Source organism: Leptodactylus fuscus, chromosome 3 (assembly GCF_031893055.1).
Source record: "Leptodactylus fuscus isolate aLepFus1 chromosome 3, aLepFus1.hap2, whole genome shotgun sequence".
Classification (NCBI taxonomy): Eukaryota; Metazoa; Chordata; class Amphibia; order Anura; family Leptodactylidae; genus Leptodactylus; species Leptodactylus fuscus.
In genome coordinates this window covers 175,312,058-175,330,308 of record NC_134267.1, presented here as the reverse complement: position 1 = coordinate 175,330,308, position 18,251 = coordinate 175,312,058, and the positions used below count along the sequence as shown (strand labels likewise).

Sequence of the window (18,251 nt, the reverse complement as noted above, 5' to 3'; positions counted from 1 at the left end):
CTCTCAGTGACAGGTCCACGTCTCACTACTTTTCTCCCTCAGTGACAGGTCCACGTCTCACTACTTTTCTCCCTCAGTGACAGGTCCACGTCTCACTACTTTTCTCTCAGTGACAGGTCCATGTCTCACTACTCTTCTCTCTCAGTGACAGGTCCACGTCTCACTACTCTTCTCCCTCAGTGACAGGTCCACGTCTCACTACTTTTCTCCCTCAGTGACAGGTCCATGTCTCACTACTTTTCTCTCAGTGACAGGTCCATGTCTCACTACTTTTCTCCCTCAGTGACAGGTCCATGTCTCACTACTCTTCTCTCTCAGTGACAGGTCCATGTCTCACTACTTTTCTCCCTCAGTGACAGGTCCATGTCTCACTACTTTTCTCTCAGTGACAGGTCCATGTCTCACTACTTTTCTCCCTCAGTGACAGGTCCATGTCTCACTACTCTTCTCTCTCAGTGACAGGTCCATGTCTCACTACTTTTCTCCCTCAGTGACAGGTCCATGTCTCACTACTTTTCTCTCAGTGACAGGTCCATGTCTCACTACTTTTCTCTCAGTGACAGGTCCATGTCTCACTACTTTTCTCTCAGTGACAGGTCCATGTCTCACTACTCTTCTCCCTCAGTGACAGGTCCATGTCTCACTACTTTTCTCCCTCAGTGACAGGTCCACGTCTCACTACTCTTCTCCCTCAGTGACAGGCCCATGTCTCACTACTCTTCTCTCTCAGTGACAGGTCCATGTCTCACTACTCTTCTCTCTCAGTGACAGGTCCATGTCTCACTACTTTTCTCTCAGTGACAGGTCCATGTCTCACTACTTTTCTCTCAGTGACAGGTCCATGTCTCACTACTTTTCTCTCAGTGACAGGTCCATGTCTCACTACTTTTCTCTCAGTGACAGGTCCATGTCTCACTACTCTTCTCTCTCAGTGACAGGTCCATGTCTCACTACTCTTCTCTCTCAGTGACAGGTCCATGTCTCACTACTTTTCTCTCAGTGACAGGTCCATGTCTCACTACTCTTCTCCCTCAGTGACATGTCCATGTCTCACTACTCTTCTCCCTCAGTGACAGGCCCATGTCTCACTACTTTTCTCCCTCAGTGACAGGTCCATGTCTCACTACTTTTCTCTCTTTGCAAAACTGCAGGCTTGTGTAAACAAGGCTATTCTGGCAACCATCACGGAAACTGCACAGGTAAGCAATTCTAAAACTCGTTCCTCCCCTATTATAATTGTGAAGGGCTTGTGTATAAGGCTTTACACTGTTCAATTTGTGATAGTACCGACTAGCGCAGGTTTTCCCAAATACCCGGCAGGGTAATATACTAGGTTGTGCAGTAATATGACGATGCCGCATGGCTTCAAGAAAGGCCCTGTATGAAGAAGTAAGTCCAGCCCATCCCGCGCTGACGTAGTATTGGCACGCTGCCCTCACTAGTTATGGCTGACCACGTCGCCTGTAGCGCACGCTTCTCAGCGACTACGTCGCTACGTCATATAGGGCTGTACCCGGCTCTGTCTGTAGTTGCGGAGGCCACTCTAGGATGGCTGGTCGCTGCTTTCCGTGGCTGCTGCTGGTGAGCGGCGTCCTGGCCGCTGTACTGAGCGCTGCTTCGGCGGACGGGAACGGTGTCCCGAGCAAGAAGCTGAGGATGCAGTACACGGCTGGGCCGCTCCTCAAGTTTCAGATATGGTGAGTTTGACATGGCCGGGTGTGTGCAGTGCTGCCCGGCCGGGGGACACATAGCGCCCGCTCCTAGTATAGTCCTGTGTGACTGCTGCGGGGTCACCTTGCGTCTGGGGATCTAGCGGCGTAGTGATGGGTTGGGGGCAGCACGGTGCTCTGCTGAGTAATGGCTGCTCCGGGGACGCCATGTGCTGAATAGACCGGGTGTGGAGGCGTCCACGGTCTGTGTCATGTGTGACAGGGGAGGGTGCAGTGCCCCGGAGGGTGCCCGGGTCCTCCTGTCATGGCAGCAGGGGGTGCTGGCTGATGCTACAAAATGGCTGCTACCGAGCACATCGTTAGGAGGAAATCTCAGGGCACGGGTTACATCACTATGGCCTGTTGTGACACCTGCTGATGTAATGGCTCTTACAGAGTCCTCAGCCAGATCAGTGGTGATATGTGCAATGTCTTAAAGGGGCTGTTCATATTAGGGAACATAGAGACACAGAAGCTGCTTTTGAGGATCCTAGGCCCATGCATTGTTGGTCATAAATAGCCATCATGTGAGGGGGGGGGGGGGTCTGTATGTGACCTGTTAGGCTTGTCATGGCAGTATTAGCTGAGATGCTGATCACCTGATTGGGGGGGGGGGGCTTATAATTGTGCAGTATTCCAGCCCCTTTCAGGCTGGTCTTACACGACCGTATTGAATGTACGGTCCGCAAGTTGCTGATCGGCAACATAGGCTCCGCAGATGTCTGTGTCCTGCCGCACTCGCCCATAGAGTTCTATGGGCGAGTCCGTGCAGTGCCGCAATTCACGGCCATTACCGACATGTCCTATAAATTGTGGACCGCGGTTGCGGCCGGCCACATCATAGATAAAATATCCGGTGGTGTAAGAGGCCACATTGAATATAATGTGTCTTCAAATCGTCCGCAATTGAAAGCCCCCAATTGCGGACTTACATTACGGCCGTGTAAGACCAGCCTAAGCCTTTGCTTTTCAGGTTTATTGGGAAAGCTGAGCGATAACCCCTAAAGTGTCTAATGGCAGCCATACTCAGTTTGCCCGGAAACAGGTTTTGCTAAGAGAGATTATTTTTATTTATGCTATGCATCTGGATTGTATTATATCACTAGTAGGATATGTTGGTACTTTAGTGTTCAGGGTTTCACCCTAACACAGTCCCTGGGGTTGGCTGACTTGCATATAATATTTTGACACTTTATGTTGTTTGTCCTCCACTTTTTTTTTTCTTTTTTTTTTTCTTTTTGTTCTCTGTAATGCTTTGTTCATACTTGCGCCTGGTATCCATCTGTCTTGAATCTGCTTTAAGATTAGAAAAACTATTTGGAAACGGTTTGTTTAAAAACCAATTCATTTCAATGAATTTTTAAAACAATCCACAGGTGGAAAAAAAAATTGTCAAAAATGAACAAGCGATCTGTGTGGGTTTTTTTTTTTTTTGGTTTTTTTTTTGACACACACATTGACTATCCGTCTAAAAAGCCAGATTTGGGTATCTGCTGTGTAACCGTTTGGAATCCTTTTTGTACCGAACCGTTTTTTTTTTAAACAGTTTGAAAGTGGACGGACACCAGGCGCAAGTGTGAATGAAGCATTCGGCATTAATCTGTCTGGTGGGGGCCTCAGCAGTTATGATAGTATAAAGACGCCCCACACTCAATGACCACCCTAGCCCCTTCTAGTAATGTCTGGTACCTTGCTGCTCTCTCCCATCAGCTGTGTTTGGCTTTGCATCTCTGCTTTAATCCTAGTAATATATTTTCAGATAAGTCTTGAAAATACTAGCGGAGCTACTGCACCAAATCCTGTGACAGATAGTGTGATGTGGACAGAAGCCAGATGTTAGAATTAAACAGAATCTCCGTTATCATAGTTTTGCGAAGAGCCATTATAATGGACCCATCGATGTTAACCATGACACACTCTTGGATGTCGTATATACTAAGCAGTGCTTCTAGGGGCGTATAGCTTCATGCACCTGTAGTATAGAGCCATACAGCCTCCTTTACCCTGCTGTGCCATTATCACAGTTATGGCAGTAGTGGCAATCCTTCATTATTGTCATATGCACCTGATAGCCGGTATGTATCCAATGACCATTTTAAGGGGTGATAAACACTAGTGTTAATGTCATGTATGTAAATGAGTCTACATGCCTCTGTGCAGCAAGCACACACCAGCTGCTGGTTTAGTTAAAGGTAAAGCCATTGTAGGGGACATGTTGGGCACCATTATAGTGCAAGATGAGCCTCATTTACATATTTACAAGGAAATGGTTGAAGTACAGGGTGTACCTCCAAGGGCTTTGAATTCAAGTATGGAAACGTGGCTCTGCATTTTATATACGTCATGTGTTGAGGTCTTGCTGAATGTGTGTACATGCCGCCTGAGTGACTAAACCTTTATTCTCTCTGCAGTATTTCCTGAGGATACCGGCGGGTGTTTGAAGAGTACATGCGGGTTATCAGCCAGCGGTACCCAGACATCCGCATCGAAGGAGAGAATTATCTTCCCCATCCCCTTTATAGGTAAGTAATTTGTGTATTTCATTGAGTTCTGTTAAATATATAGGGAAACAATTGTGATTCCGTAGCAAAAGTTAACATGCTGCGATCTTGAAAATGCGGCTTTTCTGCAATGAATGGATGAGATTATTCACTTTGTTACTGTAAAGCACAGTGGGGGGGGGGTTGTATTTTTTTATGTTTTTTTTTGTTTGTTTGTTTTCCTACTGCATTTCCGCAAGTTAAGGAATTTGCCTTAAAGGGAATCTGTTAGGGCAATTTGGGACACTAAAACATCCACAGGTCCTTATGGAACAGACGTTTAGTTTCCCAAATCTCCCTTTTATAATGTAATTCATGGCTGTATTAAAAATATTATATTAAAAAAAAAAAAAGCACTTTTATACTCACCCTGTTGCTGTTCTCCTCGCACTGGCACAATTCAATCGAGCCAGAGGAGTACACCTCAGCTTCAGTGTGCATGCCCCAAACCTCTGGCACAATGAAGCCGGGGTGTACATCCTCGGCTTTATTGAAGGACGGTGCAGGCATCGGGAACACCAGCGATGAGTCCGATGAGACTCTTCTGACTCTTCTCTAGGTAAGTACAAACTTATTTTATTTTTCATGCTACCGTGGATTGCATTACAACAGGGAGATTTGGGACACTAAACTACAGGTCTGTAGGGACCTGTGCATGGTTTAGCCACCTAAATCGACCTGACAGGTTTGCTTTAACCTGTCTTCTAGTTGTTCATCTTTCTAGTGCAAGAATAAAGTGGAACAATTTTCCATGGCACTCCCTAAGCTTGCTGCTGTCATTACCCAAATGGCCTCTGAGAAATCTGGATGTCATAAGAAAATGGTGCACTTTTTTTATTTGCTCTAGTTTCCTAAAGCTCCCCTGGTGTGTTCACTTGTTACTGGCCCGATAAAGCCTAGAAATTATGATCGACTTGTACATCCGGCCACTTCCTCACCATTGTATGTGTTTCCTTTTCTGTGTGTCAAGGGCCATTGCAGGGGGTTGTGTTTACTTTGATTTAACATTTTTATTTATTTTTGTCGCTCGCTGTCCCTATAAGAAACAATGCTACACATGTCCATGCACAGTATCTGGTATTTCATCTCTCCCATGAAGAAGTAAAGGGTGCTGAGTGGCAATATTCAACATGGGCAAGGGCAGTGCTGTTTCTGAGAAAAATCAGACCTTTTTTTCTAAACCTGGATAAATCCTTTAAGCATTAAGTCTCTTGATCCTTTTCTTCTTGAAAGGTTCTCTACCACCAACTCCAAGCATATTAATGTGTCTACACCATGTTACAGTGCACATTACAGTGATAAACACTATATATTAGATATATCCCTATATCTAATATATATAGATATATATATATATATATATATATATATATATATATATATATATATAAATAAAATTTGGAAGTAAATAAGGCAATAGGTGTAATGGGAGCTGGCTTTTTTACTTTTTTCCACGCTGGTTTTGGAAATCGCCGCGTGTCCGCAGCGTGAATTTTACTGCACTCAGCACTCTAGCTGTTGTAAAATTACAACGCCCAGCCTGCATACTTGTTGTGCTGTTCTTGGATCTCCCATGGAAGTGAATGGAGCACGTTGTAAGTTGTAGTGTCAAAGCAGCTCGAGCGCCGTAGGTTGCTGACTCCTGATTTAACCTTACTTGCAAAGCTGCCTGTTGTGCCCATAATCTTCCAGTATGCTAGTTTTATACACCGTAAATCTCCATATTCAATTTTTGAGCCTAGTATTGTTGAAGTAACATGTTCTTCTTATTCTTAGACACATTGCTTCGTTCCTGTCAATCTTCAAGCTAGTATTAATAGGCTTAATAATTGTTGGAAAAGATCCCTTTGCGTTTTTCGGCATGCAAGCCCCAGGTCTTTGGCAGTGGGGACAAGAAAATAAGGTTGGTGATATTAATAATCAGATCTCTATTGTAGTGGAGACATTCTGTATGATTGCTGATTGTTAATGTGTATGCCTAGGGAATGAGCTATGGATTTCTCCATGTTACATTGCTTGTTATATAAATCTATTGCTGGCAGTTACATCATCTTGTTCTATGCATCCAAGGAACCAGTCTCCAAGCACTGCACAAAGTATTGAAGTGTTTGCTAATACATTAACATAAAAAGTGACTTCCTTTTTACTAAGCAAGTCTTGCATAAGTGTTCTGGTATAGTTAGTGCAAAAAAAACTAGGTTATATTCTGTATACCACTTTTTTTTTTTTTTTTTTAAACTGTTTGACATTTTTGGTTTCCTTTACAAGTAGCGGAGCTTAGGATGCAACACTGTTTGTCAAAATTGCATCAAAATGTTGGATAGTGTTTTGGTTTTTTTTTTTGGTGAAAACTAAGCCAACTGTTAGGTGGTGTAAACTTAGACTAAATGTATAAAGATGCACCAATTTTATCATTCAGCCTTAGACAGTATTGGTAAATCTACACCACTGTGTTTTGGTTCAGAATTTCTGTTTCATTCTCTTAGGCTTAGTTCACACGGGGATCTGTGTGAACACCTTCCCTTGCGGCTTTCTGCTCCGGATTAGGCCCAAATGAATGGGCCTAGTCCGGAGGGTGCTGTCGCGAGGCGGACACCGCGGCTGAATCCGCCTGAAGAAAGGGCAGCTTGCTTCTCTTTTCCACCAGCAGGAACAAACTGCTAGTGGAAAAAAAAGAACGCTAGCGGTCTACATAGATTGTGAGGAGGCATATTTTGAGGTGGATTCCACGTCAAAATCCACCCCCTCTTGCCCCGTGTGAATGAGACCTAATGGTAAAGTGAACATTACCTCTATTTTACTTTGCTTGGTTATTGATATTCTGTCCTCTCATTGTTCCATACTAGGTCTATGCCTGCATGATGGTTTTCTTCCTGAGCAACATGATTGAGAACCAGTGTATGTCCACCGGAGCCTTTGAGATCACTTTGAATGGTAAATGTTATACTTTTCTCCCAGTTCTGTGGCTCATAAGCAATTTGCATGTAGACCATTTTCATGGTGCGGTTGTAAATAAAAAGCTTTTCTACTTATGTATGTTGTATGGGCTGAGGTCTGCTTCACTTTGAGTTTGTTCTGTAGCTTTAGCTGACCAATAACACTGGACAATACAACCTTGTACTGACCCCCAGTAAATATACGGCTGGTGCTGTGGGTATAGAGCTTTTCCTACACTGGTTAACCTTTGCACAGAGAAGTCACGGACTATCACTGCGCCTACAGAATAAGATATGAATAAGTAACCATTTAACACTTTGTACTCCTGTCCTCAGGCTGTCGTAAGTGACAACTGGAGCCGTAGAATCAAAACTTAACCACTAGGTCATTGTAAAAAATGCAGCCTATGTATCATAAAATATATATGTCACCTGTGCTCAGAGTGTAAGGTAATTGGTGTGTCCCTAATGTAGAATTATTGGGCAGATTAGCTTAGATAATGGAGTAGGGAAACAAATATTCTGGCATCTTCCCTCAGCATTCTGACCTCTTCTCAGTGACATTTAGAGATAGATTTTATTTTTTGTAGTCATTTTAGTTTTACCAAACCTAGCAAAACCATTATTTGAGGAAGCTGTTACTATAGGAGGAAGGAAATATTAGTCCTACATTACATATAAACGGACCTTCCTCTCCCCCAGTGAGCAAATCTTCCTCCTTTTGGCCAGCCTGTGAAAAAGTATCTGTGGCAGCCTGTTTCAGAACACGCACCAACGGGGGGCATATTCTGGTGTGTGTGTGTGTGGGGGGGGGGGGGGTCGTAGTTTCTGGATCTCCCTTAACTTAATCTCTTAAGGGAAGTCTATCAACAGGAGAATCGTAGTCACACTACCTTATAGTGTTTCTTGCACACTTTATTATTCAGCATTACAAGTCCATTATCTAGAACATCACTGATCTAACTGCTGCCTAGCTTTCCCCAAAGCTGTCATTCAAAGGATTGGGAGCTTTTAGGGTTGTAATCCTATAGGTCAGAGCAAAGTCCACGGAAGATGAGAATCGCCCCTAAAGCCTGTTCCACTTAATTTGTGTATGAATAAAAGTGGATTTTTCCTCAGTAATGTAAGCGCAATGCTTATTGGCAAGTGTGTAAGGAGCTCCACAAGGTATTGTCATTACTTTGATTACAGTTTTCTTGCGGAAACACTCCCTTTAAGGCTCTGTTGTGACCCTTTCTAGTGCTACAACTGCAGTGTAGTGAAGTCCTAGCTTCCAATCTTATTAAAACTATTAACATGGCTGTATTCCTTCCTGGATTGGTCACGGGAATAGAATTTGTTGCCTCGTTCGGCTATAATGTAGTGAGGTTCTGACCGTCACTAATGTACCTAACTGATATTGTTATAAAATGGCAAAAGAGAAAAATTGTAAATCCTCTTTAGACTTTTTTTATTTTATTTTTTTTTTGGTGACCCAATTTAACGAGAGCTGCTGCTACAGATAGTGTTCTCCATTTTGGTCATTGTTTGTATGGTTGGAAATACTTGGAAAATACACCCCCACCTACAGAAGACCAGGTCATGTATCAAAGCAGAGATTGCTGATTTGTCATCCAAACAGTTTCCACTCGCAGGCAAACATGAGCCAAAAAAATTTCTGAAATAGCCTAGATCCGTAGTTCTAGTGTATGGAGAGCTGGAGTGGTTTCTTCATATTCTCCCTAGTAGATGGTGCTTTGTCTTACGTGGCAGAGGGTTGAATTATAATTGTTACTGCGGTTGTAAAGAGCTCATTTGTAGTTACATAATAAAGACACAGGTCCATCAAGTCCAACCTACACCCTACAGTATTGATCCAGAGGAAGGCAAAAAAAATATCAAGCTGATGTCAACTACCCCAAAGTGGGGGGAAATTTTCCTTCCTGACTATAAATTCGGCAATCCATATAAACCCTGGATCAACTTGTCTTTATCAAAAATCTAAAACCCATAACCTATAATATTTTTCCATTCAAGAAAAACATCCAGGCTCTTTTTGAAGTAGCACAGTGAATTAATCACATCCTTTGGCAATGAGTTCTATAGTCTAGTGAAGATGTTGGTGAAACTTTCTCTCCTTCAGACGTAGAGGATATCCCCTTGTCACTCACTGGCCTAGATGCAAAAAGATCATTAGAAAGTTCTATGAGCTGCCCCTTCATGTATTTGTACATTGTTATTTGATAAATTGAATAACCCCAAGTTTGTTAATCTGTCTTGGTCCCCTTCTCTGCACTCTAGTGCAGTTAAGTCCTTATATACAGGGGGTCCAAGGCTGCGCACAATAGTCTGTGTGGCCATACCAGTGATTTGTATAGAGGCATAACTATGCTCTTGTCTGGAGAATCTATGCCTCTCGATACATCCCATAACTTTATTTGCTTTGGCAGCAGCTTCATCATTCATGTTTGTCTAATAAAATCCTGTTGTAGTTGTCTCTTGCCTATGTTCTATTTTGTGCTGTTTTTTATCTTCCAGATGTACCTGTGTGGTCAAAGCTAGAATCTGGTCATCTCCCATCAATGCAGCAGCTTGTCCAAATTATTGATAATGAAATGAAGTTAAATGTTCACATGGATGCGATTCCCAACCACCACCGTTCATAGCCACATTTTCCAGCACCAGATTAATATTGTAAGTGATGTGTAAGCAAAAGGGGTTTCTTATACTGGAATACTATAGTAGAATATAAAAAGAGGGAATTCAGCATTCCCTGCAATAAACTTAAGATTTTCTTAAGTAATCTGTTTTTGGTGTTTGTGCATACCTGTTAGTGGTCTGTGCTACATTAAAGGGCTATTCCCATGAATGTAACCATTTTTAAATTTGTAGATAATTAATCATTTTTGCAAATATAAGTAATTCCACATTTTGCAGAGTTTTAAAGATATTTCCTAAGTTGTTGTCTTGCTTTCATTCATGAGCATCAGTCTAAAAACCTCAGGCTATAGCAAAGCTCCATAGCACTCAGACGTTGGTGCCCCTTGCAGATATCCCCCTCCCCACTGTAGTGCTCATGCAGTAATGCCTGTACTGTAATAACATCCTTTACAGCTACATGGAGTTTCCCATAAGATTGAACTAAAAACACGCAGGAAAGCTGCGAGTGATTTGTTGCTATGGACAATAGACTTTTTTTTTTTTTTTTTTTTTTCAGACTTTCAAAAGTCTATCCCATTTTGTTATCCACAATATAGTCAAATTCTTACAGCTGGTTCTCTGTCATGGGGTTGGATGCTATATGTCTATAGCGGATTCTGTGAATATGATATTCTAGTGATGGCTTTGATGAACCTGTATATTTGTAATCCTTCCAGGCATGACGTGGACTTCTATGAAGGTGTCAGCGGCGATGGTGTTTATGAAGGCCTGCTCTGAAGACAGTTCATGTTAGTGCAAGCTGGATGTCTCTGCCATCTCGTTGTACCTTTTTGAAGTTCTACATGCAAGATTTTTTCTGAGTGCTGCCATCTTGTGGAGTTTTACAGACACAGTGCAATGAAATTCTGTGTAGATTCAACCCTCTTATTTTACAGCCATTCTTTCATTGTTCCATACGTCACATAATGCTGGCATTAACCCTTGTTTTATATTCATCATTTACAGTGTTGGAATAGGTTTTCTCATTTTCTTTGTCCTCAGATTTTTGTCTTTGATATCTAATTTTTATAAGAATCTGTTCTTTTTATAGTTTAAAGTGACACTCTAAAAAGAAAGGACTCCAACAATCCTCAAATGTTAGCGTTGTTTAGTTCTATTGATGTTCTGTATAATAAGATTATATTGCAGATCACTAAGTTATTCTAAATTATAAACAGATTTATCGGCAATGAATATATATCGGTGACTGTTTAAGAAAGATTGAGCTGTTCTGTTGTATTCGAGTTAATGTAGAGTTTTTAAACTGAGCCTTTATACTAGTCCTCTTTACAGATGATGCAGATTAAGTTAAATAAACCTACCATTACAGTAAAACATCAGACGATGTGTGGCCTCCATATGTATTATATGTGTATATTCCAACTAAACCTGTGAGGAACTCTACAGTCTCTCTCTTCTCTGGCAGGTAACAGGTTGTGATAAAAAGCACTACAAGATGCCATAATGGTAGTGAACTGCTGACATCATAAGGTTGACTTTTTCAGATTTTTTTTTTTTTTTTCTGTTGCAAGTTGTACAAATGTTATCCAAAGACTAGAGATGAGCGAGTACTGTTCAGATCAGCCGATCCGAACAGCACGCTCCATAGAAATGAATGGATGCACCTGGTACTTCCGCTTTGACGTCGGCTGGCCGCTTAACCCCCCGCGTGCCGGCTACGTCCATTCATTTCTATGCGAGCGTGCTGTTCGAATCGGCTGATCCGAACAGTACTCGCTCATCTCTACCAAAGACTAATTCATCCACCAAATTCCAACAGATAGAGGGCTACCTCTTTCAGAAGACTGTATCCTTGTATGTAAACCTGATTTCCTGAAGCAGATTTTCAATTCCACGGTATACTATGAATACAGACCAACATCTTTTAGACAATCTCTCCATCAAAAAAACGCTTTGTGCAGTTATGGATGGTCACCTGAAAGTGGTTACATTGAGTGCGCATACGCATGTGGTTGTTAAAGGTGTGCATCTGCAACAGCTGAGTATTTATATCATGATTAGTGTTGAGCAAATACTATTCGAATCCTAGTTTCGAATACCTCGCTTCCATAGGATTACGTTGAAGGTGGTGCCGGCCAGCGCTTAACCCCTATGCGATCAGCGTTCCCATGCATTCCTATGGGAGCGGAGGTATTCGAATCTATGATTCGAATACTATTCGCTTAACACTAATCATGATGGATAAGGTCAATTTGAAAAATCCATTTGGGGCCTGGAAAATATATTTAAGATGTAGTTGGTCCACTAGTGACACACACAGCTCTATATAGGAGGAAAATTGGATGACTGCACCGTAAAACCTCTAAAAGTGATCAACTGAAGGTCAGATTGACAGTGGTAATCTTGGAAATCTGCGTTATTCGTTATTTATAGAGCACCATTAATTCAATGGTGATGTACATTATATTCCATGGTGCTGTACATTTGAAGGCTTACAAACAGTACACAAAACGAACATTGACCTGCTGGCACAGTGGGATTGAGGGCCCTAACTGCAAGGACTTACAATCTATGAGGAAAGAGGGATAAAGACAGTAGATGAGGGTAGAGACTGTTCAGACTGTGTGGTGACAGTAGTGTTATCAGGTGTTGTAGACCTTCCTGAATAAGTCTGTCTTTTCATGGAGTGGAGTAGCAGGTCTTTGGAGGATCAGCAATTACATGTGGGCAGGTAGCGGGAGATTAGGTCAGAGATATATGGAGGGGACAGGTTGTGGATGGCTTTGTATGTTAGCTTATGCCCACAGACAGTCTAGGTCTTGTGGCCATATAATGGACATCTGACACTGGCCCATGAAGGCAATTTTGTGACCCAAACCAGACTCTTGCCTTTCAACAGCCCAGATCTGATTCAATAATTGTTGGCTGACAGCTGGAGACACAGCTTCACTAGTTCTGGAGAAAGAAAGAAACAGCAGAAAAGAGACTTTAGCACCCCCAAGACAAGAGTCCAAATGACCTTCAGATGACACCAGACAAAATTAGATCAGGAAGAGAATAGAAGCTTCTTATGAGCATCTTAAACAACTGTAAGATAACAGAGGATTTTTTTTTTGACTCCTCCTGCTCCGTCCAGTGCTGACCATTGGTGTTGTGACTGATCTTCAGATATGGGAAGAATTAAGTTGTAATTTGCTGGTCTCGGTCTTGACAAAATATCTAGTGCAATCTAAAAGAATAAGACGCAGACTTTCATAGGGTATCCTGTATACTAAAACTATCAGAGTGCAGGTATATGCATGAAATAAGCAGTTACATGTCACCCTCTTCACCATACTTGCCTCACTGTAGACTAGGAAGCTTTCTTGACGTAGAATGTGAAGCAATTGATCAGACAAGACATTCTGGAGTCAGATATACTCATAAACGATTTCTACATATGTATCTCCATGTCACCAGCAGAGGGCATTAACTAGTTATTAGATGTAGCGTTCCCAGTACAGTGCAGCCCATGCGTCCAACCTTTATGTTGGGAATGTGTTCTCATTCTCCTCAGTGATGTTGAGTGATAAAGTAGCATCATAATACTTATAAAGGCTGGCCCACTGCTTATGCAATACAGTGCAAATAATATGAGATTTTATTCTAGCGTTGTAACAGCCTTGTGATTTTTGTGTGGCTTCCATCGTAACAGTATACACTACAACAGAGGTAGGCAACCTTTTTGTTCGGTGTGCTTCTTAAATAATAAAAAAAAAAAAATCAAGAATGAGGTACTCTGTGGTATGCAATTATGCTGTTGACCCCTGTATAAAAGTTATTATAACCAGTCTTGCAGCGGTAATACGCAGAATAGATTACCTCAGCATTACAGCTATGTGAGCCTGGCCAAATGTGTGTGCATTGGTTGCTCTGTTGGAGCAGTAGAATACCAGGACCCCTTACAGATCGTACAATGTTCCTTAGTGTCCTCTATACACAGTAAATTGCCCTATTAATGCCCCCTATAGCCCATTAGTGGCCCCATATGGTATTATATGTTTTGTTACCCTCACATAGTTTGTGCCCTACGTAGTATTTCCCACCTCTGTGCCATGTACTCTAACTAGTGATCATGGCACCCCCATTCTGTCAGCGTCCAGCACCTGCAGACATTGATGCAGTTCATAACTTGGCAGTGAGTGAAGGATCATGCGGCTATACTTGTCCCTCAGGTTTCCCTACCACTCCTGCACTAATTTGTAGTGTGTTACTATAGAGGAGGCTATGATGGGATCACTACGTACAGAATGGGGGAACAGCGGTCTTTGGTTTTAAAGCACAAAGGTGGAAAGTTACTGTGCCAGGAGGTTATGGCTGTTTGATATCTGTATGCTCCTAGCAAATCCATTGCACGATGGCCACTCAGTGGCAAAAGCCTATCACTGAGGCTCCTGACAACCTCTACTGCAGATGTGATCATAGCCTTAGCTAAATACACATTATAACTTAATATGAAAAGACTCCAGCAAGCAATGTAGAAGCAGTCAGACACCTTAAGGCCGGGGTCCCACATTGTGATTACGTGGCATTTTGATGACTGCAAAAAACGCTGCATATTATAGTACCTGCAAAGTGGATGGGATTTTGGCTAATCCCATCCACAGATTGCAGAAAAATTTCCGCAGCGGAAAAGCAGTATGTCAATTATAGCTATTGAAACGCTGTCATGTAGGTGTAATAGGGACAGACAGACATAAGACACTTGCTGGGTCCAATAAACAAAGAGAAGGGCAGTATATGACTTGGTATAAATAAAACAACTGGACAGGAAAATAATCCATCCTTGTTTACAGCTTTACTGGAAGCCCCCGGCCCCATTGACATCATTACCTATCGTCTTTTCCACATTTTGTACATCTGGTTACTATGAAGCACCATAAAACCAGATCAATATCTCATAAACACATGTTGGGTTTTCCTGTTTTTTTTGCCTACAGGAGGATAAACAATGGTGACAGGTTTCAGCATCAGAATACAAAAAGTCACCTCTAAATATGGTCACTAATAACTTTAGATGTCTTAGATTATCGTTGTACATCTCTACTATGTGCAATGTTATAAGACTGATGTTACAGCCACAAACAGTGAGGCGACAGAATAATATTAACAGATTCCATGTAAGTATTTCTGAAGCCTGGAGTTTGCATAAGATTCTTAGAAAAGCCAAGCATCATTCATTTTCTTTATCTTACCATGTCAAATACCCTATGATGCTGTCACCAGAACATCAGATGGGACATCTATGATCAGCCTCTTTATTGCTCCCTGTTCCCTTGCAAGGTTGCTAAGTCATAAATCTCTATTGACTACATTCATGTGAAAAATTAAATGGATGACATTTACGTCTTCTTGTCTCTTCAGTAGATAAAGGCTCAAGCTAATAATTAAAACCAATAAAATCTACTATAAACATGTTACATCTATGAGTGGATGCTATCTCTGCTATCCCGGTCACCAGGTTCATCATTCTAGAAACCATGGACAAGTAGAGTGATGTTGGTTATGCTCCTGTCTATTGAGGGTTTTTTTGTTTTGTTTTGTTTTTTAAATTTTTAGAGTGTTAGCAAAAAGTTGTGACCTCATTTTTATTGGACACAAGGTCTCATGCTTTAAGATTAGCAGTATCCTGTCATGGTATTGTCACCATAATGAATCAAACTGGAGGAAAGTAGAACTGAACCACATTTAGCAGCAATAACTGTAGGTAATGGCTTTCTTTCTGGCTTTTCATCATTGCGGAGTAATTCTGGCCCATTCTTCTGTACAGCATTGCTTCAGATCATTAACATTTGGGGTTTGGGTTCAGGTCTGGACTTGGACTGCACCATTACAACACTGTGATTCTTTTCTTTTTCAGCCATTCTGTTGTAGATTCATTGGTGTTCTTTTTGGGATCATTGTCCTTTTGCATGACCCAGTTTCAGCCAAGCTTTAGCTGTTGATGGAATAACATTTGAAACTAGAAGTCTTTGGTCTACAGAGAATTTCATAGTTGGGACTGGCCTTGTCTGTCTAATTGTTCTTATGGAAGTCTTTTGGTTTGCTTAAACCAGTGGTTCTCAACCTTTCTAATGCCGTGACCCGCAATACAGTTCCTCATGTTGCAGTGACCCTAAACCAAAAAATAATTTTGGTGACTACTTCATAACTGTAAGGGCTAGTTCACACAGGGGGCGGTATAGCAGATTTATAGCGGATTTAGGCACTGAGAGTGACGCGAGGAGCCGCATCACTCTCAGGTCAAAACACGCCACGACTGTCACGGCTTCCCCCCGGAGTCGGCTCAAATTAATGGGCCGACTCCGGAGGTTGCTGCCGCCAGGTGGACGCCACGGCTCACTGAGCCACGGAATCCGCCTGAAGGGCAGCCCGATTATTTTTTTCCGTGAGCGGCAGCCTGGCGGTCTAAATAGACCTCCATTGTGAGGGGGTGGATTATGACGTGGATTTCGCGCCATAATCTGCCCCCTCTCTGCCCGTGTGAACGGGCCTTAATTTTGCTACAGTTATGATTAGGAATGTAAATACCTGATATGCATTATGTATTCTCATTGCTACAAATCAAACATAATTTAAACATAGTGATTAATCACAAAAGCTCTCTTCCACTAAATCTGCTGAAACCCCCCTCCCCTTACTCACACACAGCCTGAACCCCCTATCACGCTCACACACAGCTTGAACCCCCCTATTATGCTCACACACAACCTGAACCCCCCCTATCATGCTCATACACAGTCTGAACCCCACTATCATACACACAGCCTGAACCCCTCCTATCATACTCACACACTGCTTGCATCCCCTTCCCACCCCTTGCTTACACATGCTGTCTCTTCTCTTACCTTCTAGTCTCCATTCACTGCAGTTTCCTCTTCCTGTGTAACTCGGCACTGTACTAAATAGCTCCGCCCACAGAGTCCGATCACATGGTCATGACATCATCACAGGTCCTTCAGCCCACTAGGATCTACCCTGCTGCAAAACATAGCACGGCTTCTCAGCTGCTAAAGCCATCAGAAATATGTATTTTCCGATGGCTTTAGGAGACCCCTGTGTTTTGGTCGTTCTACCCCCGCCGGGGTCGCGACCCACAGGTTGAGAACCGCTGGCTTAAACGTTGCTGCCATGTTCTTTTTAGAATGAAGACGTTTTCACTTGGCAACCCTTAAAAAAGTCACACTTTTGTAATTGTACTGTCATGAACTGGAATATTTAACATGTTAACAGAGACCTGCAGATGTAGCTATTGGTTTCTTTGCAATTTATATGAGCATTGCATGGGAATTTTGCTGAGAAATCCACTATTGAAATGATTGTCAACATGAATGTTTGTTTGTTTTTCCACTTGTGAATAATCTTGTTTACTATAGAATGACGGACTTCAAATTGCTTGAAATTGTCCTTAAAACTCATCTCAGATTGATGGACTACAACAATTTGTTTCACTGCTGTCTTTCCTCCTTAGCATTGTGTTACCCTACACCAGACCAGCAAACTGCCTAAACTTTTGTGTTTACAGGTGTTCACTTGCTGATACTGTTACTTCTAATATGGCTTACTTTTTGTTATAATTTGTTGCGTGTTGTTCGTCAGAAGTTGTATGTAATTTTAAGACCTTTTAAGGAAAATATGTTTTCGTTTTTTTTAAATTATATCCTGATATATAGAACCATAGAATTCAAAGCAGTTTATTTTGTTCTTCTCATGCCTATAGCTATGGCTTTTCTACGGATAATGTAATAAAGACTTTTATGGAGCCAAAGGTCAAGAAGAGCAAGTAATTCACTGAACTGACTTAGGGTGCATTCACACTGAGTAAACGCTAGCTTATTTTGTAGAGGAAAATTACACTTGTAAATTTTGCTATTCCATTGACTTCAATGACATTTTACAGGCGTATTTTTACAGGCGTATTTTTTACAGGCGTATTTTTTACAGGCGTATTTTTACACTTGTAAAAAAATATCATTGAAGTCAATGGGATAGCAAAATTTACAAGTGTAATTTTACTCTACAAAATAAGCTAGCGTTTACTCAGTGTGAATGCACCCTAATAGTCAAAAATCCAGGTTATGACTAAGTTTTTATTTTGTACTTTTGTGCTGTAGCGTCCATATGAGGAATCGATACAGATGGTTCAAGGATACACATTAAAGGGGCTCTATCATTGGGAAAAGTCATTTTTAGATAAGCACATCCTTGCATAGCCTTTAGAAAGGCTACAGTCCTATGAAAAAGTTTGGGCACCCCTATTAATCTTAATCATTTTTAGTTCTAAATATTTTGGTATTTGCAACAGCCATTTCAGTTTGATATATCTAATATCTGATGGACACAGTAATATTTCAGGATTGAAATGAGGTTTATTGTACTAACAGAAA

General features: G+C 41.7%; 1 protein-coding gene across 1 annotated transcript; it reads left to right on the top strand.

Moving 5' to 3' along the window:
- Window positions 1-1,499: 1,499 nt before the first annotated feature.
- On the top strand, window positions 1,500-11,204 carry SELENOT (selenoprotein T). Its single transcript, XM_075268782.1, has 6 exons — window positions 1,500-1,697; window positions 4,121-4,231; window positions 6,026-6,152; window positions 7,096-7,183; window positions 9,703-9,858; window positions 10,542-11,204. Exons 1-5 carry the CDS (start codon window positions 1,549-1,551, stop codon window positions 9,828-9,830), a joined length of 603 nt encoding a protein of 200 aa, XP_075124883.1. The 5' UTR covers window positions 1,500-1,548; the 3' UTR covers window positions 9,831-9,858; window positions 10,542-11,204.
- The last annotated feature ends 7,047 nt before the right edge of the window (window positions 11,205-18,251 follow it).